Here is a 25,491-nt window from a genome sequence, read left to right as displayed (position 1 = left end):
AGAAAATAAGGTCTGAAAGTGACAGCACTGGATGCTCTTCTGTGCTTATGCTCTCCTACATGTGTGCTTTCATCAGTCTAAAGATTCAAGATAGGCAAGATCTTCTGTATCAGGTAAAGCGGAAATGTACTTGCGCCATGTAGAATCATAACAGCTACAGTCCGAAAGAAGTGCAGACTCTGCATTTGCCTTTATCCACTATTAAGGTCATGTGGACGAATTGTCCCTTTCTGGTTTCAAGTTGAAATCTATTTCTTCACAGGTAGCGTTTGTGAGCACTTAAATGTAATGGGATAAAAAATTCCTAACATATGTTTCACCTGTGTCTTAATGTGTATCACAAAAACACTCAGAAAGTATTCTTCCTATCCAGGAGAATGTTTCTAAATCTTGTTAACAGATTTTTCATGATGTCTTGTAACTGTAAGTCCAGTATTACTAAGAGCTAATGCTCATTTAAATGTCTCAAGTATCAAGCAGAGCTTGAAAAACAAAAAAAAATACTTCAAAACTAAACCTACCACCATGGATAAAGAATTTATAGATTCCTGTAATATTATCCCTGTAGTAAGTAAGTGAATAATCCTCACACTGTAACACAAAATTTACCACGGTCCCTTCATCCCTCCATCCCTCCGTTCCTCTGTCCTCCCTACCGTCCCTCCGTCCGTCCGTCCATCCATCCGTCCGTCCGTCCTTCCGTGTGTGTGTGTGTGTGTGTGTTTGTGTGTGGTCATTTCATGGTACATTATGAATAATAAAAGGCAGAGTCATTATTCAGAGCAGTTGTAGTATCCCATTTATTTATGGTTAAAGCTGTGAATGTAAGCTTAGAGACTGGTTATTTAAATTTGAAAAAAAAAGCTGTGACAACATCATGAAAAAAGGTAATTTTCAACTAAAAGTACTGTAGACTATGAGGCTCGAAAAACTCTTAAATCATGTTATCTAACTTCTTTAACTTACAGTGTACTAGCTAAATCACATTCACAACAGGTTTAGTAAATAATCCATAAACACGCTTTCCCACACTAGTTATGTAGTTTTCTTTGAGTGTCCTGTGTTTAGAGATCTGTGCTCTGAATTTCTATTTGAACCCCTCAGGACCTAGAAAGCATCACTATTGCTCTCTCAGTTTCCATTTCTCCTGCCCTATCACTTATTTATCACACGAGTTCTGAGAAACGAAGCTTCACTACTGGTGCATAGGTCAAGGACAGTTGTGGGTCATTTCGGTCTAGGTAAAAGGACTTGGGCAATTATGGTTCATTTACACGTGTTTAATAAATGTTGGAGCCAACGATGAAACAGACAGAATTGCATCTCCTGAGAACCCTGACAATCAGATTCAGATAAAATAATTGCTACAAGCAGCACTGTGCTGAATATGCTATAGCTATGTAATACAGTTCAAAACGAGTTTTTTTGTGACCAAATGAAAGCTATTTAAAGAATAGAAGTCTTTTAAAATGTATAGCATCTATGTATAAGAATTACAAAATAATAACATTGCAAGGATGTTCCAGAACAAGTGTTGTTTTGGGTAATACTCAGATCATATTGTGACATTTTTTCTTAAGATATTAACACTAAACAATATGTGTGTATACTAGCTTATGGTTTATTGACATCACTACTTTGCAGGATTATAGAGTAATACTTCTGTGTTTTGTTGACATGTATTCTAAGATGAAATTTACTTAAGCAGTTTAAAATATATGAATAAAAGAATATGCTTGTCTGATCTGTATATAAAATAAGTTGAAGCTTTGAAAGAAATTCTAACACATACAAAATCATTAGAGCAGAACTATGAAGATTCCTCAAGAGGAACTAAACAGAAACTTACTGAACAATCTCTGAGTGTCATCAGTATAGAAGATGCTGATGAAGTTGTGCTTTTTGGAAGAATGGAAATCTAGGTTTTGTTCAGAACTCATGTCAAGTACTGTTCTCCTGAGTTCTTAATATCTAAAACAAGCCTTATTGAAGAGTAAATGGGAGAGACTAACAATGTTACAGAGTTTATCCTTCTAGGTCTCACTCAAGATCCTGCTGGGCAAAAAGTATTATTTGTCATGTTTTTACTCATCTACATTGTGACAATGGTGGGCAACCTGCTCATTGTGGGAACAGTGATTTCCAGCCCCTCCTTGGGCTCCCCAATGTACTTCTTCCTTGCCTTTCTCTCACTAATGGATGCTGTTTATTCTACTGCCATCTTGCCCAAGTTGCTTATAGATTTACTTCGTGATAAGAAGACCATCTCTTTCACAGCTTGTCTGGTTCAGCTTTTTGTGGAGCACTTATTTGGTGGTTCCGAGGTCTTCATTTTGGTGGTGATGGCCTATGATCGCTATGTGGCTATCTGTAAGCCACTGCACTATTTGACCATAATGAATAGGCAGGCTTGCATTCTCTTGTTGGTGGTGTCCTGGGCTGGAGGATTTGCACATGCTCTACTTCAAGTTATCTCTGTGTATTTACTTCCTTTTTGTGGACCTAATGTCATTGACCACTTTGCTTGTGACATGTACCCATTGTTAGGACTTGCATGCACTGACACCTATTTCATTGGACTCACTGTAGTTGGCAATAATGGAGCAATGTCTATAGTAGTCTTTATCCTTCTCCTTGTTTCCTATGGAATCATTCTAACCTCTCTTAAGACTCACAGTCAGGAAGGGAGGCGCAAGGCCCTGTCCACGTGCAGTTCCCACATCATGGTGGTTGTCCTGTTTTTTGTTCCTTGCATTTTCATGTATGTTAGACCTGTCTCTAACTTTCCAATTGATAAATATATTACTGTCTTTTATACAATTTTTACTCCCATGTTGAACCCTTTAATATATACCTTGAGAAACATGGAGATTAAAAATTGTATGGCAAAGCTGTGGAGCAAAATGTTCACTAAAGACATAGAGAGAGTTTCTCCTCACTGAACATGGTAATAATGGTAAAGCCACATTTAATAATAAATTTTGGCAGTTTGACTTCAGTGTTCTACATTTTTTTCCAACACTTGACATTGTGGCTTTTTCTTTTGAATTCAGTAGATGCAAGCTTGGTTCACGGATGCTCTAGTTTTCTCTGTTGCTACTGAAAGTGATCATATTTTCATGTTTATTGGACATTTCTCTTTTTCATCCTCTATGATATTTCTGTTTTTGTCCAATTTCTACGAAATTCTACTTATAATATAATTTCATTGATGGGGTATTTTTTACTATACTGTGAATTAATTATATATTTTATATATCACAACATTTCTTGTTTGTGAGTTCTGTGCCATCTTTGCCTTTTATTTTTATCAACACATACTTGTAATTTAACTTTATTACATAAGAATTTAAATATTTTTAGCATTTATCAAAAAATGTCTTACATTTACAATGTATATGTTTTGTTTAAACATATGTATGTGTTGGATGGCCCAGGCTACTGTTGGCATTATCATATCTGGGCAGGTGTTTTATAAAAAAACAAAATGATTTAGGAATAGGTAGCAAAACACTAAATAAGGGTTCTCCCTTATTTATAAGCATGGTATCTGCTTCAGTCACTGACTCCAGTCTCCTGCCTCAGGTTCATGCCTGGACTTTCTCTTATGAGAGACTACAACTGTAAGAAGAAATAAACAATTTCCTCCCCAAGATTCATTGGTTGTGGCATTTCATCACAACAATAGAAATTTAATTAAGACAAAAAGTTTCAGGAATGTGATATCACTGCGACAGACCTGAACACTCATTTTGTTGAGGATTATGGTGGCATTTGAATTTAAGACTGGAAAGACCATGGAGTTCTCAGAGCTCAGTGAGATGTTCTGTTAGATCTTGTAAAATAAGAATGTTGAGAGCAGTGCTGATGATGGAGGCCCGGCTTGTGAAGTTCCAGAAGGAAGAAGAGACTCTATCAGGAATATTATGTCATAGTTTGAATTAAGAATATGTGGTTCTGGTCAGTTTGAGCTAAAGAATTGGCCCTGATTAAGAAGAAACCCGAACCACTAAAGTGAAACTTTTGATTTCATGGGGCAATTTATACTGGTCAGCTATGGTAGAAGAATAAGATGTGATTAAGAAGAGACCAGCAAAAATTGAGGCAAAATTTTCTGAGAAATATTTCTTCATGATCAACACATGGAAGCTGTGGTCCAGAGAGGGCCAAGGATGTTCTTCATGTTAGCAGAGTCATTTGATGACATGTAAGAGTTCTGATGTCATGAAGAGGTCATGGAGATGCTGGGATTTGGTGCTATGAGAGATGAGGAAAAGTCGTTGTTGATAGGGTAGCCTCAGATGCAGTAGAAACCCTAAGACAGAATGTATCTTAAAGTGGTAAAGTTGTCCTCATATATGTGTTATCTTGCTTAGCATTTTTTGGTGGACTTGCATTATTCACTTTTAAAGTCAATTTAAATTTGAAAACTTATTTTCTTACAATTGTGATAATAAAATATTCCCAACACACTGATAAAAAATAACCTCTTCTCTTAGTTGATTTTAATCAATATTCATTATACTTTATGTGCAAATGTAAATGTAGCTTTCACAACTGTTTATTTTGTTGAATATTTATAATTCATTATGTAATCATGTCAGTTAAGTAGATTTTAACACAGTCAAGTCTTCTTGTGTAATATTTTTTATTAAAAAATATACTCCAGCGTTGAAGTAATTTCCAAGTCTGCATGAATATATTTGTAGACTAAGATTAAACTAAATACACATAATTAGGAAAGTAATGATTCCTTTAGGATCCTAAAGCATTCTTTTGTGGGAAATTCTTCGTTTCATTGATTCTTGGTCATCTGAGGGGGCAGGCTCATTTAATTAATTAGTGCCATAATGTTAATGCCCACTGTGTTCAGGTTTGTCCTGCTATTGTTTTGCTGGGGGATCAGGTCAGTGGATGGGAAGGGGAGTGAGAGGTGATGGAGTCAAGTGAGGAATCCCAGGAAATCTGACTCAGGGGACCATAAACTGGGTGTGGTTCTGAGTCTATTGCCCAGCCCATATACTTATACACTGTTTGAGCCAATCCCAAGCCTCTAAAACCTTGCCCTATTGTATCTTGCCATACTGTCACCATGCTCCACAAAAGCCCTGCCTGATGAGGTAACTCAGAAGGAATGGGGCAGGGCGGGGGGAGAGCACCATCACTTGTGAGTATGTCTGTAAAGATGGGGTAAGTGGCCACTGAGCGGGCCTCAGTTCCTTTTCACTGTCTCACCAGTGTGCCAGGTGCCATCTTGTATCTAATGCCAAGTATTGCGGATCAGAATCTTCCAGGAGTTTGCAGGAGCCTGTTGCATCTCAATCTCCTTTCGATTTTTTCCTTCAGAAGGTTGACCTCCACATCCCCTACATTTTGCTAATACAATAACACACATAATTAAGTTACTTGAGTGTTCTCTGATATTTTCATGTTGCCACTTAGAACTATAAGCTTCCTTCTTCAGATTGTTTTCAGTGTAATATACAGGTTTTTGTGTGTCATATTTTCATTCAATTCTAAAACTCATTAGATTTCCCTCTTGATTGCTATAGTGATCCGTTTATTAATCTATGATCTGTTATATACTTGCCACGAGGCTGTGAGCTTCATTTTATTGTGGTTATAGAGAATATAATGAAATATTTAATTTTTTCAAATTTTTATATTTGCACTGTGACCTAATATATACTATATTTTAGATAATGTTCCATGAGCTGCTGAAACATGTGTCTCCTACAAAGTTTTCACTGAATGAAAGTCGATTTTCTTTGTATATTATTATATAGTTTATTATGGATATGAATGGAGAAAAATGATAGAAAAAATGAGGTAAAGCTAGTTATTAGTATTAAGATGATAGAGAGAAATTAGGCAGTCTCAAACAGAAGATGTGACTCTAAAGATCCAAAAAGTTCAGAGGAAGACAATTTTGCCTAAACAAAGGGAGAGGTAAAAATATGCTATTGAGTAACAGAGAATACTCCAACTTTCAGGATTCTTGAAAAAGGATGCTGCACATAAGGCCCAAGAATATTTTAGGGAAAGAAGAAAACAAAATGGAGGGTTAAGGAGAGATTGGTGAAAAGTAGAAAACAAAACCAACAAATAATGCAGAGAAAGAACAGAGCAGAGTCAAGAAGATCTGCAATTTTTAGCTTTTACATATTACATTTTGAAAATCTTCTTTTCACATTTCAAGATTTTCAAATCTACTTGGCAGTTAGTTATTTTCTCTTGGCAAGATCCAATCTTTCATCTCTAGAGATTATTTAGGAAATAAATTGTTTATGAGAGATTATGTTTTTGAATTTGTTCCAAATATTGGAATAAGCAGTATATCAGTTAAAAGTAGTGATGATGTAAAATAAGGTAATAGGCTGTGTTGCAAATACAAACAGAAAAAAATATTTTACTGATTTAATGACCCAAGAGGTTTCTGAAAGCTCTTATCTCCCCGAGCTGGAGTTTTCTTCATTTTGTATTTAGTCCTTGAGGCACCACACTTTTGCTGAATTCATTGTTTCAGAAAGTGTGTGGAGGGTCTCAATGTCCTGGCATCTTCCATAAAGAGACCACATATTTTAAATGAGGAAGAAACTAGCCTCAGGGAGAATCTTCTCAAAGGACTCAAAGACTGAAAACCAGGTCCTTCACTCACAGAAAACGTCTATCACAGTGTTTCTGAGAACTGAAATCCCAGTTTTGATGAGTTGGGGACCTGGCTTCTTTGTGAGATAGATGAATGCTAATTTACCCCCCTAACCAAAGCCTTTTGTTGGTTTCAGTATAATTGACTGAAAAGAGAAAATTTCCCATAATTTCAGTGTTGCTCATTTTGTATTTATTTATATCACTAAATAAAAATGCTGGGCAAGTTAATTTTTATTTTTAGATTAACTTTTTGCATATTTGTATAAGCATAGCATAGCATTGACTTTGTACAAAATGGTTTTCCAGACTTTGAAGATTTCCAAACACCTTTTCAGTAAGCTGTGACATTATGGTTCAGTGTTTCTTAAATTTCAGGTATTTATTTATATACTTAGACACTTCATTGAAAGACTGAGTATAGTAATGATATTAAAATGTGTTTGTTAAAGTAGTTTGATACTCTTCCTACATCTAAGCAACAGTCATAAGTTATTACGTCTTTTGAGAAAGCACATGGATATATGATGCTTAGTAGGCAATCCAGAAAAAAAGCCTTTGGTTTATGGCAATAATACAACCCATAACATCAATTTGTGACAGATGAGATTTGTAGCTAAAAATTAGTCTGAGGTATTGGAAACATAGCTAATCAATTAAAGGTTGTGAAATTCTCATTAAAAGCTTCTAGATAGAAAATACTAAAGTAACAATGCATAAAATTAATCAAAATTAAGAATATATATTTGTTATAAACTGCTTGGTTTTAGTTTCCATTTTGCCAAATGACAGTGAAAACATTTTTTTCTTGTAGTAAAAACCCAGTACTTTGTTATTTTTATTGTAGTTTATGAGATATTAATTTTCATATATTGGTAATGAAGATATATGCTTATGTTTAGATATATTTCAATTTTTAAACTCAAAATTGCTTAGCATCTCAAATATTAGTGTACATGACGACAAAGTTCAATTATGTGCCAGTAGCTATATATAAGCCTTTGTCTGTTTCCTAAAATCTTTCCTGAAAAAAAGTTAGTATGTATACATTTCTTAAAATCTTTCCTGAAAATAATGTTAGTATATACACATATAAAAACTCAGTGGATTACCTTATTTATATAGATTCTAAATTTGTTATTGTATATTCCTTTATATAATATTTTATAATGCATTTTAATTTTCATTTTAGTAGATTATATAAGAAAACATTCATGCAAGTATTTATGCATTTTGAGCATTGACACCTGCTCAGTTGTTTCCTATTTTCCCTGTTTTCTGCCCCTTCTCCTTTCATAGGCCTTTAGTTTAACTAGAAAGTTTCACTTCTACTTTTACATCTTACTTATTTATATGATTTTTGTATCTATCTTAAATATAAAACATGAAATGAAATAAAAATGTAGTTTGTCTTTATTAGGCTGATTTAAATCACTTAATATGATTATTTCTGGCAATATCAATATTACTGAATAATTTAATATCATTTGTCTTTATAGCTTTAAATAACTTCATGGTTACACAGGATCTTTTTGAAATTATATGACTATTTTTAAATCTATGTTTTTTCATCAGTAAATTTATTTATTCACTTTATATACTAATCACTGCCCCCTTCCCAGTCTTAAAAACTATATTAAATCATTAGTTTGTACAATAGTACTAAGGACAGCTTAACCTGAAAGCAGCCATATTATTTCTCAGATTTTTTGGAATTAAACTTTTGGTAATTTATAATACAGTTTACACAAGTGAAAAATAATATAAAATAGTATAATAACTCTATTTTCATTCTATTATACAAATAATTACAATGGCATTTAGTTTTATCATAGTGAAACTCAAAACTATTGAAAACATGAATCAATATTATTAATAAATTTTGAAAGGTAAATAGAAAGCAAATGAGGCAAAATTGACAAAAGTCATGTTATACCCATGTGTTTACAACAGGCCAGCCCTTTTCAGGCTGTGAGCTGAAGAATTTGTATAAATCTGACAAAGAAGAAGCAGTACTGTGACAGAGGTAAGCAGAAGAAGCTGCATTACAACTACTTTTAAGAAAGTTTTAACTCTGCACATGTCCTCCACTACCAATCCACATGCATGGAATTTACTTGGTTTTTGTTTTGTTTTTTAGATGTTTCGAGACAGGGTTTCTCTGTGTAGTCCTGGCTGTCCTGGAACTCACTCTGTAGACCATGCTGGCCTCGAACTCAGAAATCCGCCTGCCTCTGCCTCCCAAGTGCTGGGATTAAAGGCCTGCACCACCACTGCTCGGCTGGAATTTACTTGTTAAATCAAGCCAAAATACATCTCTTCATAGGTAAATGTTGGTAGTACTTATACACAATGAAAAGACAATCTCTAGAGATATAATTTTAGCCAAGTCCAAGAACTCACAGGTTAGTCAAGTCAAGTGAAAAACAAACAAGCAAACAAAACAATAATCAAAACAAAAACAAACAAACAAAAACCCCCAAAGTAGTATGAAAATCCTAATAGTATCTATAATTGTGAAAACAACTGATATTGACAATGCTGAAATGACAGAACTATAATTCTAGGAAAACATGATAGACTGTGATAGTTGCTGTAAGCAATATGATAAATGACATTGGGGTTATCTGTTACAGTTTAAACCTTCCTTGAGATAAATGGGATATATTTGAAGAATAAAAGTATGTTTGAGATTTTGGGGGCTGATTCTAATAGTGTAATATCGCAGATTACTAGTTACAGAGGAATGTTAGGAACTACACAGAATATACTGAAAACATCTTCTCATAGAGCCAACTCAAAATTGGATCTATGTAAGTTGTCACAATTAGCTGAATATATGTTCTGAGAAGGATACTATGCCTTCTTTGGAGATTAAAAATAAAATACAACATTTTATTAATTCTTTGAAAATTTCATACAATATGATTTGATAACATCCACTCTAACCCCTTCTCACCTTTCTACTCACTCAACTTTGTTTCATTTTTTTTTACATTAATGCTTTGTTAACCCATTCCAACTTGTGTTACTCAGCAACTTTTGGAGTGGGGCCTGTGTTACTGTGTAGTAGACCTACTAGGGGGTCATATCCTAAAAGAGCACTCAATCCTCTTTTCCTGATAGGTATCAAATGCCCATAGCTCCTCAACAAGTGATATGATTTCTTGGTTACCTCCTCTTCTTCATGCTGGATTTTGCCTGACTTGATCTTGTGAATATTGTCACAGTGATGGACACTGTAGATGGGAGTTCCTACATGCAATTCATGTTTAGTCTGGAAAATACTATTCCCTTGAAGTTACCCATTATTACTGATTCTTACAACCTTTCTATTCATTCTTCTGAGAATATCCAATAACATTGGCAGGAAGGGTATAATACGCATATCTTATGAGGACTGAGCACTTCATAGTTTCTCATTCTCTTGGGGCAGTTTATGGAATTCAATTCACTAACAACTCCAACAGTGGCAACCCATTCCTGATATTAAGATTTTTAATTGTTAGAATATGGTATCTATTTAAAAAAGGAACTATTGCCCCTTGTTTATTGATGTTTGTTTGAGTATAAAGTGTGTTTTTAATTTTAATTATTGAGACACCTCTGTTTGCTCTTCTGTATAGAAATGTACAGAAATGCTGAGATAGAGACGTGTACTTAGAGACTTATTAACAGAACATGATGGAGCTCTTTGCAAGAAGAATTGAATAGATATTTGTTACATGCCTTTCAAGTGTGCACCATTGTTTAAGGTAATAATGAAAATGTGCTTCTGCATGGAATGGATTCATAGCCTTCTTTAGAATTTATAGCAGGTCCTGCTCTGAAGCATTGAAACAAGACAGATAGGTAAATGGAAGAGACTAACAATGTCACAGAGTTTGTCCTCCTGGGCCTCACTCAGGATCCTACTGGGCAAAAAGCATTGTTTGTCATGTTTTTGCTCATGTACATTGTGACTATTGTGGGCAACCTGCTGATTGTGGGGACAGTGATTGCCAGCCCCTCCTTAGGCTTGCCCATGTACTTCTTTCTTGCCTTTCTGTCACTCATGGATGCTGTTTATTCCACTGCCATCTTGCCCAAGTTGCTTAAAGACTTAGTTTGTGATAAAAAGACCATCTCTTTCACAGCTTGTCTTGTTCAGCTCTTTGTAGAGCACTTATTTGGTGGTGCTGAGGTCTTCCTTCTGGTGGTAATGGCTTATGATCGCTATGTAGCCATCTGTAAGCCACTGCATTATTTAACCATCATGAATCAACAGGTTTGTATCTCACTTTTGGTGGGAGCCTGGGTTGGAGGATTTGCACATGCTCTGGTTCAAGTTCTCTCTGTATATAAACTTCCTTTCTGTGGACCTAATATCATTGACCACTTTGGCTGTGACATGTATCCGTTATTGGCACTTGTGTGCACAGACACCTACTTTATTGGCCTCACTGTAGTTGCCAATAATGGAGCCATGTGTATGGTAGTCTTTGTCCTTCTTCTATTCTCCTATGGAATTATTTTAAGCTCTCTTAAGACTCACAGTCAGGAAGGGAGACGCAAAGCCTTCTCCACCTGCAGCTCTCACATCATGGTGGTTGTCCTTTTCTTTGTTCCCTGCATATTCATGTATGTTAGACCTGTCTCCAACTTCCCTATTGATAAATCTATTTCTGTTTTCTATACAGCTATCACTCCCATGTTGAATCCTTTAATATATACATTGAGAAACTCAGAGATTAAAAATTCTATGGGAAAGCTCTGGTGTAAAATGATAAGTATAGATAAAGTAAGAATTTTTGCATGCTGAATGTGTTACCAATTGTAAAGCAAAAATTGTAGGTTTAGCGATATGTGTTTCAAGTTCTAAATTGGTAACAGTGGTGCAAATTGTTCGGGTTTTTATACTTTTGTAAAAATAATGTGTAAAATACTGATGTTAACTGTTTTTCTTATTTTTGTTATGGCTACTGAAGTTGAGCATATTGTCATATGATTTTGTGCATCCCACTTTACGAGTTTCTGTGAAATGCATATTTATATTTTTTTCAAATTTCCAATAAATTATTTTCCTATATAGCTGGATTACTGAAGTTTTTATGAGTTTAGTCATTAGGTATTGATATTTATGTGCACCACAGAGTTTTTCTAGTTTTGTTTTATTGTGCTATTTTCATTAATCTTAACAAATATTAAACTTCTAACTTATTTATTGTAAAATAATTTTCATTAAATATTTTTACAAATTTATCAAGAAAATAATATGTTTTAAAAATAATTATATGTTATTTTGAAGTTTAAAAGTATTACAGAGTGGTAAAATTGACTTAGTTTGCCTATGTTCCATCACATATCATTTTGTTGTGGTTGGAACACATATTCTACTTTTTAAGTTATTTATTATTATGATACATATTTCTCATTATCATGATAAATTTGTCCTTTTTAGGTGATTTATAAACTTTAAAAATTTAAAAATTTATGTCTCTAATCTGATGATATCATATTTTTATTATGTTTATTATATGTTTAGTATCATATTATTTATTATTATAAGTTCAACAACTTATATATTGCTATCTATCCAATTTCAATTAGGTTAACTGATCATTTTTGATATGTCATCAAAGAAGTCTTTGAACTGTAATAACAAAACATTTTTCAATCTAGATTTTTATTTAAACAATATTTTCAAACATTGAGGGCCCAAGCAAGGATGTTTAAATCTCACTCCAAAGGAAAACTAAAATAGACATTGGAGGGAGGAAACTGGGGTGAGATGGTGGTAAGGAAGGGAACAGGGAAGGATATCAGAAAGGGGGCAGAGAGGGCAAGAAGACAAAATGGAAATTGTTTGGGGCATCTCTGGGACTAGCTAGAGACCTGGGATGGAGAGCTCCAGCAAATGTAAGGGAGTGATCCTAATTAAAATTTGTAGCAGATGGGGATATGGAGACTGAAGTAGCCACCTCCTATAGCCAGGCAGATCTTCAGGAAGGAAATATCAACCCACCCAGAAAACTTTGAACTCAAAATTTGTCTTGCCTACAAGAAAGAAGTGCAGAGATAAAGATGGAGCAGCGATTAAGGGAATGGCCAAGTTGAGACCCATTCCATGGAAGAGTACCAACCCCTGACAGTACTAGTGATATTCTACTATGCTTGCAGACGGGAGCCTAGCATAACTGTCTTCTGAGAGTCTTTATCCAGCAACAGATAGAAAAAAGATGCAGAGATCCACAGTCAAACATTAAACAGAGCTCAGGGAGTCTGGGGGAAGAATTGGGGGCATAGGACTGAGTGAGCAAATCAGGGGATTCAAAGACACCAAAAGAAGCCCTACTTGGTCAACGAACCTGGACCCATGAGGGCTCACAGAGACTGAGCCTCAACCAAAGAGCATGCAGGGGCAAGACCTAGGCCCCCTACATATTTATAAATGTGTTGCTTGATCTTCATGTTGGTCCTCAAGCAGTTGGGATGGGAGCTGTCTCTGACTCTGTTGCCTGCCATTGGATCCCTTCCCCTAGCTGGTTAGGCCTCAGTGGGAGAGGATGCACTTAGTCCTGCTACTACTTGATGTCCCAGAGAGAGGTGGTACTCAAGAGGGTGTGAATTTTCTTCTTTTGAGGAGAAGGGGAGAGAGTAATGAGGGGAATGCTTATGAGCATGGGACTGGGAGGAGAGGGACCTGGGTCAGGGATGTAAGTGAATAAAAAAGTAAAAGAAAAACTTCCATTAAATCCAATGGTAATATGCCCTCCTAAAACAGTATAATTATAACCAAAGCATGATCTGCTATTAACCACAGGTTCCTGTTAGTAATATAAGTTTTATGTTATATTGTTCATCAGTGTACCTAGGACTGTTTAGTAAGTTGATAATGTAGAGTGGAAAATAGCATTTGAATAAAATATAATATGACAATTTTATACTTTTTGTGTTTTTTAAGTGAAGAAGTCAAATTGTCCTTATTACTAGATGGAATTATTCTGTATATGAATAATTCTCAGTATTCCATCATAATAAAACTGTTAGATTTGAAGAAGGTTTTTTATTAAAGTAGAAGGTTACAAAATGAAGACAAAATTACAAAATCACTAATCAATAAATGCAACACATCAGTCAATTGAGAAAAACTAGGAACATTGTTTTGCTTTCACTAGACAAAGCAAAAGTATTTAACAAAATTCAAAATCCTTACATGATAGTAAAAATCTCAGAAATTTGGGTGAAAATGCAAATCACTTCAACATCACTAAGAGAACATGACAGATCACAGCTTACCTGCTTAATGGGAAAAACCTGAAAGAACTAAACAAAACAAGCTTGCCCACGCTCATTAGTCTTACTCACTATAGCAATGTGAGACCCAACACAAAACAATCAGTCAAGAGGAGGAAATAAAGAACATGCAAATTATAAAGAAAGGAGTGAAACAATTCTTGTTAGCACATGGCATGATAATATATGTAGTAAAAGCCAAGGATTATAAAGAGAAATCCTTCAGAAATTATAAGTGAATTCAGTAAAGATGCAGAATATAATATTATATGCAAAATATATATCATTGCTATGTAACAGTGCCAAATTAGCTGACAAGTAAACTATTTCAAAAGAACTACAAACAACAACAGCAACAATAACAAAGTACTAAATGATGAACATTATAAAAGTGGGGAATTATTTCTGCAACGGTAAACAGTAAGATGCTGATAAAAGTTTTTGAAGAGAATGGACAAGTAAAAAGATTCCTTTGCTTACTATTAGTCAGATTTATTATAGTGCTATTAAAGTAATCATAAATCCTAAGCAGCAGAGACTGAGTATAGTCCCTAATAAAATAATAACTACATATTGCAGAAAATAAAAACGAACATGAAGAGTCATAGAAATCAAAAAAAAAAAACCAGTTAAAGCAATTTTGAGAAAATAGAACAGAGGAAAAGACTTCATAACCCCTAACTTTAGAAGATAGAAAAAATATAGAAATCAAAGCAGAATGGTACTAGAATCAAAACATATATTCAGGTTCTTGAAACAGAACAGGAAATCCAGAAATCAGATCTTATTAATAACAAAGCAACACATGTCTGCATTAGTAAAAAGACAATACCTTCAATAAATTTTTCGAGGGTAAATTGATATCTATATATAAAATAATGAAACCAGGAAACCAGATTCCCTTTAGCAAACTTAGACAAACACTCTGGAAGTTAGTCTGAAGTTTTTTCCAAAAATCAAGAAATTGATCATCCATATGACTCAGTTATTCTATTTTTGAACATGGATGCGAATGCCTTTATTACTACAGAGATACTTGCACATCCACATTCATTGTTGCTTTGTTCACAGTAGCTTGCAATCATAATTAACCCAGACATATACTAGACGGATAAGTAATGAAAATGTAGCACACACAGACACACTATGTCTATTATCCAACTATAAAGAAAAGTGAAATCACAAAATTTTCAGATAAGTGGATGGAACTGGAAAAGATATACTTAGGTGGCTTGGGTCACTGAATATAAACTCCTTTGTCTCTCATTAGAGATTTCTGACTTCAGCCTTTTTTTCATGTACTTATTTATGGAAACTACGAAACTAGAATGGCCATTGACAGAAGGGATGCATTGAGGGTCACCTGGGCTACTAGAACTGTGCTGTGCTATGCCCTATGCCTCAAATTTTAATTGTTAAAGAATCATCCTGATAAACCCTTAGAAATAGTGATCATGAGAGTGTTCACGGAGCTTTGCTTTTCGCCTTGCTTGTTCTTTGACTGTTTGTGTTTATTGTCTTGCTTGTTCCTTGACGATTTGCATCTATTGTATTGCTAATTCCTCAACATAGAACTGACCTTAATACTTGCATGTAATTAAAATGGTATAAAAGCGAAAAGGAGGAGGGGGGATGGGGTAGGGGGTTTCTAGGGAGGGGAGATGTGGAAAGGGGATGACATTTGAAATGAATACAATATCAATTTTTTTTAAAAAAGAATCATTACATCGAGGAACATCTAGTTCCACAGAATTCACCAGAGCAGAAGGAGAATTAGGACAGCCATATATAATAGAATAACTATGCACACCAGGACCAACTGAAAAGCAGTCATGCACAAATGAAGTCTATACAGCCATTGTCCAGGGATAAGGTTGGAAGAAATGGAAACAACTGTTTTTTACAAAGAGCTACTGTGGGGTTCTGAGATGTCTCCATCCCGGCCTACTGCAGGCAGTCCCTGTCATTGTATGCTGTTCCCAGTACATCATGACTTCTAAATAATTCCCGAACTCTCTCATAGGTTTCCTTCCCAACCCAGTTAATATAGCCATGGGCACAAGATCTTCTTGATTGATTCTATATAAAATGCATTTCTTAACAGGCAAATATTGTCAGCATTTACATATAATAAAATATATAATTCCTAAGATACAATTTTATTTATCTCTCAAATAGTGTTCTTGAATTACAAGTTATATTACTATTGACATTATGGACCATGGAAATCATTCTGTTTTATGGACAGCGATTGTTATGGTTTATTATCTTTGGTCAGAGTAAATTTTTAAAGCATTGATAACTTTAATTAATGTGTATTTTTTATTAGATGCTAAGAGATTCTTTAGACATTACATATATAAAGAAAAACGAAGTGTTGTGGAAAGTACTTGCTAAGCATATCCACCTGGTGGAAATGAAGAAGTAGAAGACTAGGTAGTTTTAATATGGCCCTGAACTTACCTTCACATCAAGTTTATAAACCTGAGATTGAAAAATAAGCACTTTAGAATTCACGTTAGAATTCATAATTCACCACTGCTCTGTACACTCTCTTCCAGTATTTCCTGGTTCATCTTTAGATAAAATTCAATTACACCAACAGAGTCAGTGTTTGGTCACAGTAGTTATCAAATCCTAATTCCTACATATTATATTTTTCAGGATAGGGAAATAAGCTTGAAATCTCTTATATGACTGTGCAAATATAAAAAAGGAATCTTTTTTTCATTTAGACATATAGATGGCTTAACTGAAAGCATTCTGAAATAATTTTCCTTAATGACTGACTTTTAGTATGAAGACAAACATTTAGAAAACCACCTTGTCACTTGCTTTCTCATACTGAGTATGTAGTTTCTGCCTTTATTCTGATGCTCTGGAGTTTTTCTGGATTTCTAATTGAGTACTTCTTATGCAGAGAAATTTACACATAACATGAAGCTTTCTCCATAATGCTCTACCATTTTCTGTATTTTTCCTATTTCATTGCTTCCTACATTTTAAGGGTTTTAAACATATTAGCAGCTGATGAAATAGTTACCAAGAGTCCTTGGATAAAAGAGTTCAGTTAAATTGTAATTGATCTTCTTGTTAGGTATCTAATGCTGTAGAGTTATGAAATTAGTAAAGGCAAGGATACAATGGGGAGACATGATTACTGGAATTCTTCAAAGGGAAAATCAGATGGAATAATTGCTCTGGACAGAAATGTGCTGAATACTTTCGTAACTGCTTGATATTGCTTTACATTTAATCTTTTAAAATTTAATAAAACATTCAAGAAAACAGAAATCCCTTTTTAGATGTGAAGTATAATAGTATAATATCATAGCAATAAACTAGATGCTCCTGAAGTTAAAAATCATATTTTAAAGATATTTGTGGTAGTTTGCATAGGAATGGCCCCCATAGACTCACATGTTTGAAAGCTTATCCCATAGGGAGTGATGCTATTTGGATGTGTGGCCTATTGAAGTAGATGTGGCCTTGCTGGAGGAGGTGTATTATGGAGCTTGTGGAGAAGGTGCAGACCAGGGACTGTAGGAATAGGAGAAGCAGGCTTAGAGCAAATGTTGAGTTGACACATATCCAAACCCTGAAAATACCTTTCTGAGACTGACAGGAGTAGGATTAGTTTCCCCACTTCTGCCGTGGGCCTGCATGTCCTGCCATACATAGCCCTGTGTCCCCCCACCCCCGCAACTTTTGCCTTATTAGAGGTCACAGAGCTGGTAGCCAGGTAAAGCTTCCTTTCCTCATAAGGTCATGTCCAGCAACACCTGGAATTCCTCCTCATGTAAATGAGGCATCCCCAGCACCCTGGTCTTGGAAAATGATGTACATTCACTTCCCAAAGGTTGAAATAGCCTTTGCTTCCCCTCCATGAACCGAATCAGTTCTCTGAGGGTGTGTATTCTTTGCCTAAGCACTCACCACCAAAATCCTGCCTGTACCTACCCACCTCACTAAGTTTACCTCCCTCCAGTCCAGTCTAGTTTACAATTGGCCTGATCATTCCAAGAAAGAAGTGGAAACAGGGCAGGGATGTATCACTGTGGGCATAAGCTTTGAGGTCTCAGAAGCTCAAATCAATCTCCTTCTGCTCCCTGTGGGTTGAGATGTAGAACTCTTAGGCCCTTCTCCAGCACCGTGTCTGCCTACACACTGCTATGACTAAAATGGACTAAACCTCTGAAGCTGTAAGGCAGCTTCAACTAAAGGCTTTTGTTTTTAAGATTGGCTGTAGTTATAATAATGTCTCTTTATAGCTATAGAAGCCATAACTAAGACAGAGGTTGGTATGAGAGATTGGGGTATGGCTATGGTAGGCCTCACCATGTTTTTGTTTGGAGGAAAGTGGATTTTGAAACTTTGGGTTAGGAAAGCAGTGGTTTGCTTTAAGAACTGATTAATGAATGGGACATACAAGTAGATGCATAGAAGACAGTGATGCTGGGGTGATTTGAATGGACTTAGATCAAGAGATTTCAGAGAAGAAGAATTTTAGTATATTGCCTAGAGAACATTCTTGTCATATTATGGTGAAGAATTTGGCTATTCTTTGTCTTTGTCTGAAGAATCTGTCTGAAGCTAAAGTGAAGAGATTCAGGTTAATTGTACTGGCAAAGGAAATCTCAAAACACTCGAGTATTGACTTTGTCCTGTGGTTATTAGTGTTCATTCTTATAAAGATATATAATCAAAAGGAGGAAGATAAACAAGGAAAACACTAAACATACAGTTGAAGAAGTAAAGGCAGTAGGAAGTAGAATGGAGCCTAATCCTTCATTCAGGGAGATAAACAGATTAAAGGAAAGCCTGATAGTAAATGATGTGAAAAGAGTGGTGACCTCAGGGCCCTATCAGCCAAGCTTCAATTTGTGAAAAGGATTTAAAGAAAACTTTAGAACCAAATGTGATGGAACACCTTTAATCCCAGCATTCAAAGGCAGCAGCAGCCAGATCTCTAAGTTCAAGGCTAGCCTGGTCTACAGAGCTTTGAGAACAGCCAAACTAAGACTATGAAAGAAACCATCAAAATCAGAAAGCTGGTGAAGATGTAATTGAGCAAGGGGCTATGTTCCAGTCCCAGCCAGCAGCAGAACTTGGCAGATTTGGCCACATGGATCTAGCTTTAGAGTCAAGGATAGAAGAAAATTGTTATGGACTCTCTGTCCATAACTAAAGAAATCCACTAAGGCCAGACATATAGTCAGGAATATCTGAATGGAGGGCTAGAGGGGCTATTACATGAAATTGTGAGGGTGAAGCCTGGATTGCCTTGGAGACTCAAAGATGTTGGTGATGCCAGAGCTGTGTGATACTTTTAAATATACATGTGATATATTTTGATCAGTTCTACACTTTATTCCCTCCCCCTCTAAATCCTCTATGTCTCCCACCACTTTTCTCTTCCAATATCATATGAACTTTAAAAAACCAATTGTGTCAATCTAGGCCTATCAGTATATGTAGGAACATCGAGTATGCTCCCAGAGGCAGAATCTGGGAAACCAAATCTCTTCCCATCAGTCATCAATTGCCAAAAGATTTCCAGCTAGATACAAGACTTCATAACTCCCTCTCTCATCCATTTTGGAATTTTTGCTGGGTTTGATGTGTTTAAGTCTTATGCATGTCATGACAGCCTCTGTGAATTCATGTACACAAATGTTTTTAGTGTCTGAAAAACACTGTTTACCTCCATTTGGTTGTTATAATCTTTCTACCCCATCTTCCATGATGATTCCTGAGCCTGCTAAGGGTAGGGTGTGATGTATGTGTTCCATTACTGACTATTGCCATTGTTCTTGGCTAGTTTATAGAACTTAATGTTAAGACACTACTGCTGAAGAAAACACATAGTTGAATCATGGAACATGGATAAATCAAAATAGTGGTAACTTGGAATGTTCATCCCTATTGGCTAGCATTCATAATACTAGAAGGTGCTATGCTTACCACCAGTGGAGAAAAGTCTTCTGTGATGCAAAGTAATTTAAGAACAAAATGGATAATAAAAAGGGGACTGACTGAATTAAATAGAAACATCAGGGTTCCATTTAATGAAGATTTGGTCTCAGATATCATCATTCCTGCCAAGCATTCAGACCTATAGTTGACTATCTTTTCAATAATAATGTTAACTAAAAGATTCTGCAGATCTAAGTTCTCTTTTCATGGCCATCTTGATCAGTCTCTTTCTTTTTCAAAGATATCTACTTATCTTTCTTTCTTTCTTCCTTTCTTTATTTCTATCTATCTATCTATCTATCTATCTATCTATCTATCATCTATCTATTTCTTTATTTACATTTTGCTCTATTTTATTATTAATTAATAATTTTATTTATTTATATGCCAAATGTTGGCCCCTCCTGGTCCCCCATCACAGAGTTTTTCCCCCATCCCCATTCCCTCATCATTGAGATGATAACCCTGCCAAGGAATCTCCCCTCCCTGGGGCATCAAGTCTCAAGAGGATTAGATATATCCTCTACCACTGAGGCCAGACAAGGCAGTCCTCTGCTACATAAGTGCTAGGGGCCTTGAACCAGCCTTTGTATGATCTTTGGTTGGTGGCTTAGTATTTGAGAGCTCCAAGGGGTCCACGTTAATTGACACTGTTGGTCTTCCTAGGGAGTTATCATCCTCTTCAGTTCTTTCAAATATTCCCCTAATTTTTCCACAGGGGTTCCTGACTTCAGTTCAATGCTTAGCTTTGAATATCTGCATCTGTCTCAGTTGTCTGCTGGTAGAACTTCTCAGAGGACAGCCATACTAGGCTCTTTTTTGCAAGCACATCATGACATCAATAATAGTGTCACGGTTTGGTGACTGCCAATGGGATGGATTGCAAGTGGGATCCGTCACTTGTCAATTATTGGTTCAGACTGTGTAGAGTCTCTTTAAAGTATCAGAGTAAGGTATGCTCTGCCAGGGTATGGCTGAGAAATGAGACAAGGTCAGCTTCCCTTAGACTGATATGTACACTTATTCATCCCTAAAGTATTTCATAATGTGTAATAGTTTTTTAAAATTATTTTAGCTATGATTTTTTTCATTTTACATTACAGTATTTTAATCTAATACATGAGAATTTCATATGCACATAAAATGTATTGTATCATATCCTTTCTCTATATCCTTTCTTCTACACCCCCTGAACGCTAATCTGAACATTTCCCCTCCCAACTGCATGTCCTCTTTGAGATCAATTAGTATCGTCCATGTGTACAGGGCCAACCTCATTAACTTTCAATCACCAATAGCTCCTCAGATAAGTGTGAGACCAAGAATGTTGCCTGATTGAATGATATTGTGAAGGTCTTATTCAGGTAACTATTGCCTCTGTGAGGTCCTGGTGTGTGGCTCTATCATGTTAGGATAATAGTGATTTAACATATTCCTCAACAATCACTGTACTTACAGACTTTGGATCTTGCTTTTGGTTGTGGAAGCTCCTTTGAGCCTCGGAGAAGATATGATAGAGATGTCCCATGTAGGGGTAAAGATGCCATAGTCACTTCTCCTTTCTCTGACTAGCTGTGGTTCTCTTTATTAATATTTGTGTACAGCAAGGAGAATTTGCTTTGTTATATGGTCAAAGGTTGTGGAGAATTTGCTTTGATATATGGTCAAAGGTTGCGCTAGTCTATGGGTATAAGGATAAGCCCTTAAAGGACAAATTAAATACTGTTATCAATTTAACAAAATTGTAGTGGTAGGATTTTCTGTAGTGTCTATAAACTCCCAAGCCCATGCTCTTGGCTAGGTTAACAGTACTAGGTATGGGCTACTTTCCTCTATTGCATCATTTGGCATATCTTGAAACAACAGCCATTATTTTAGGATTACAGCTGTGTAGAGCTGTTGATAACTATTTTCCCCTCACCAGAATGCAGAGTACTTTCTGATAACACAAAAGGTAGCTATCAGAGAAATAGGGAACCTTTGGGTTTGTGTGTATAACATTACAAGTTTCTCGTGTCCCTTGGTGTTTAACTCCTCTCCTTGTAATAACTTTGTCCCCTAGAGATTGTTCATGAAAATAAATCTCTCTAGAAGAGATTTCATTTAAACGTCTTCCATGCCTTCTAGCAAGATCATCTATTGGAAATATTGATAGCTTAAAGCCACACACACATGTAAAATTTCTGCATACAGAAACATGAAAATTATTTTAACTTCAGAATGACCCAATAGATATTTGGAAACTCAATTATACTCAAGGTGGAAGATGTCTTAGTATTGAGTCCTCAATTTCTTTTGTTCCCTTGCACTTATCACTAGTTGTTAAAGCTTGTGAAAAGTGTCAGTTGTCTTGGAGTTAGTGAAAGACTGAAGAGTTCTCTCCATTTATGAAGAAATGTTCATCAGCTTTGCCATGTGCTTAATCTCAGTCTTTTCCTGTTATTTAAATGTTAAAAATATTTAATAGCTAAGTACAGGGTAGCTGCTATAAATCCTCAAAGAAATACTCTTCTTGCTGCTTCAACAAAACACACTGAATGGAGAAAAATTCATGCAGCCCCTTTTAATGCTTATCATTTTTTTATGTGTGACTCTAAATGGTATTGAATAATTAGTTTCCACTAATATAGCCAATTTTATACGTATTTGTACAAACTAATTATTTTTACTTTTGTTTGTTATTTTCACAGGAGCCAAGGATTTTGAACTGCATTTACAATAAAGTAGAAAAAATATTTTAGTATATCTGTGTTTGTATTCAAAAATGTGATTGTGTAGTTCACCACAGCATTTATTAATAAAAGAGGTCATGATTTCTTCCACTGAGGACAAAAGCAAGATATGTGTTCTTGAAATCACAGACTTGAACTTCAAGGTAATTATTCTTATGATCTATTATGTTTTCTTTAAGGTTAGAGAGTCTCAAAAGGGGCATGTGAATAGTGAAAAATAATGTATGCTCTACTGGTAAAATGATGGAGTGGAACATTGGTAAGTTTATAATATGGGTCAAGGTCACTGACACAGTAAGGGATTACTTTAAATTGAAGTGTAGCCAGAACAGCACAAAGTCCATATAGTTCAACACTGACCTATGGTCCTCCAAATATGTTATGTGTTCTTTCTACAGTATCATCGAGGTAACTGGAATCATTATTTGATCATTAAAGTTATTATATCCCATTTATCAGTGATTATAACTTTTCTAAAATCAGTAATGAACTTGGGAGTTTTGGTATGACTGTACAAAAATGAAAAATAAAAGAAAAATCATAACCAAGTGAAAAAGATGGGTTGAATAGTTAGGTAGTTTGTAAAGATTATGAGATAATTCCATTTAATCTTTTTATTTCTTTGTATGTAAATTGTGGCCCATCTGTAACTAATTTAGAAAATTACCTAGATGCATGCTGTCCTATCACAAGGATTGACTTTTCCCTATGAGATATTGCTTTCATGAATGTTCACACTAAATTTCTATATGAATGTTTTATACCCAGGAAGATGATACTTAAAACTAATAATGAATGTTCTCTACTGCAGTTCTCAATTTCTGTTTTCATATGTTTTGTTACCTACATCATTTAATAGAAAAACTAATTGTTGATTAAGAAGTTGATATCATGGGGTAGAAGATTTCTGAGTTTTTTGAATTAAATAAAATTAAGGATGTGCAGTCAGACTTCTGGTTTCTGAGAAGTCTCATAAGCAATAGATGAAATAATTGCTATAGACGGAAATATGCCAAATACATTTGTAGTTACTTGATGCAAATCTCTTAAGATTTCCTGACATTTCCATGCAGACTGAAAGTCTTTTGAGAAGTACAGGTCATCTGCCTAATGTTACAATATTATGGCAATAAGATTTATGATCATATAAATCAAAATTTTATTTTGAAGATATTCTTATCAGATAAAATGAATTATAAAAGTGTTTCTGCAGCATTTGAAATAATGAAATCTTATTAGTAGCATGGAAACTTGACTTTTGAAAAGTAAGAGTTATTTTTCAGTCATTATTGATGGCTATGATTATTCAATATGTTTTAAATAAAGTTCAGGGATGACAGTAATACATAGAACCAATGAGGTCATGAGAAACAGTGCTAGTTATATGAATAATAAAACCAGAATAGAAGAAATAGAATTATCAACAGGAACTCTGGATTCTTAGAAGCAAAATTCCAGAATTGTTTGCTAAATATCTACTGCAGGTCCATCAGTATAGAAGAAAATGATGATGATACTTCCCATGTCATGATGGAATCATGCTCATGACTTCACACAAATCTTCTTCTTATGGGATGCCATCTTTGATAAGAGCCCACTGAAAGGGTCAATGGGAGAAAGAAACAATGTCACAGAATTTGTCCTTCTAGGGCTCACTCAGGATCCTGCAGGTCAAAAAGTGTTATTTGTCATGTTTTTGCTTATCTACATTGTGACAATGGTTGGCAACCTTCTCATTGTGCTGACAGTGCTTGCCAGTCCCTCTTTGGGCTCCCCAATGTACTTCTTCCTTGCCTGTCTTTCATTCCTGGACATTGTTTATTCTACTTCCATCTCACCAAAGTTGATTATGGACTTGGTATGTGATGAAAAGTCCATCTCCTACACAGCTTGCATAAGTCAACTCTTTATAGAGCATTTATTTGGTGGTACTGAGATTGTCATTTTGGTGGCGATGGCCTATGATCGCTATGTGGCAATCTGTAAGCCACTGCACTATTTGACCATCATGAATCGAAAGGTTTGTATCATTTTGTTGGGATTTTCCTGGATTGGAGGTTTTACACACTCCATGATTCAAATTGTCTTTGTTTTCAACCTTCCTTTCTGTGGTCCAAATATTATTGACCACTTTATGTGCGACATGTCCCCGTTATTGGGACTTGCGTGCACTGACACCTACTTAATTGGTCTCACCCTCATTGCCAATGGTGGAGCTATGTGCATTGTAGTCTTTATACTTCTCATAGTGTCCTATGGAATCATCCTTAGATCACTAAAGAATTACAGTCAGGAAGGGAGGCGCAAAGCCCTGTCTACCTGCAGCTCCCACATCATGGTAGTTACCCTCTTTTTTGTTCCCTGCATTTTCATGTATGCCAGACCTGTTTATAACTTTTCTAGTGACAAATACATTACTGTATTTTATACAGTTTTCACTCCCATGCTAAATCCTTTAATCTACACCTTAAGAAATTCAGAGATGAAAAATTCTATGCAAAAACTCTGGTGTACAATGTTAACAATGGGTAGAATAAGATTGTCTTGTCACTAAACATGTAACTAAACATAGATGAACAATCAGTGAAAAATTCTAACAGAAGACAGTATCAAAGATTTATAAGCAACTAATTACTGGTGGGACAATGAGAATTAGCCTCTCTTAGGGTTTAGATGTCTTATTGGGTAATCCAATGCAGAGTGGTCGTTTCTGAAACCATATATATACAAACATATACATAGCAGTGAATTAAGCATATTGTATTTATATATTTTTGTATATACATATACATTCATAAATATATATTATAATAATCAACAAAACTCAGGAGAGTATTAACATGAATGAGTGGGCAGAAGA

At 35.3% G+C, this 25,491-nt stretch overlaps 3 protein-coding genes across 3 annotated transcripts; all 3 read left to right on the top strand.

The window, feature by feature from the left end:
- The first annotated feature begins 1,948 nt into the window (after window positions 1–1,948).
- On the top strand, window positions 1,949–3,014 carry LOC114608488 (olfactory receptor 4A5-like). Its single transcript, XM_028752451.1, has one exon. It carries the CDS (start codon window positions 1,998–2,000, stop codon window positions 2,940–2,942), a length of 945 nt encoding a protein of 314 aa, XP_028608284.1. The 5' UTR covers window positions 1,949–1,997; the 3' UTR covers window positions 2,943–3,014.
- A 7,446-nt stretch (window positions 3,015–10,460) lies between these two features.
- On the top strand, window positions 10,461–11,501 carry LOC114608489 (olfactory receptor 4A5-like). The gene has a single exon (XM_028752452.1). It carries the CDS (start codon window positions 10,505–10,507, stop codon window positions 11,447–11,449), a length of 945 nt encoding a protein of 314 aa, XP_028608285.1. The 5' UTR covers window positions 10,461–10,504; the 3' UTR covers window positions 11,450–11,501.
- A 12,714-nt stretch (window positions 11,502–24,215) lies between these two features.
- Window positions 24,216–25,282, top strand: LOC114608500 (putative olfactory receptor 4A4). Its single transcript, XM_028752462.1, has one exon. It carries the CDS (start codon window positions 24,241–24,243, stop codon window positions 25,183–25,185), a length of 945 nt encoding a protein of 314 aa, XP_028608295.1. The 5' UTR covers window positions 24,216–24,240; the 3' UTR covers window positions 25,186–25,282.
- Window positions 25,283–25,491: the final 209 nt, after the last annotated feature.

Source organism: Grammomys surdaster, unplaced genomic scaffold (genome assembly GCF_004785775.1).
Source record: "Grammomys surdaster isolate TR1022 unplaced genomic scaffold, NIH_TR_1.0 125919, whole genome shotgun sequence".
NCBI lineage: Eukaryota > Metazoa > Chordata > Mammalia > Rodentia > Muridae > Grammomys > Grammomys surdaster.
The sequence above is the reverse complement of the archived record's forward strand: the minus strand, read 5'-3'. Positions and strand labels throughout refer to the sequence as shown.

What these genes read in the sequence shown, in the direction of transcription:
- LOC114608489 (XM_028752452.1), top strand. Translation starts at nt 10,505, where the DNA reads ATGGAAGAGACTAACAATGTCACAGAGTTTGTCCTCCTGGGCCTCACT.
- LOC114608500 (XM_028752462.1), top strand. Translation starts at nt 24,241, where the DNA reads ATGGGAGAAAGAAACAATGTCACAGAATTTGTCCTTCTAGGGCTCACT.
- LOC114608488 (XM_028752451.1), top strand. Translation starts at nt 1,998, where the DNA reads ATGGGAGAGACTAACAATGTTACAGAGTTTATCCTTCTAGGTCTCACT.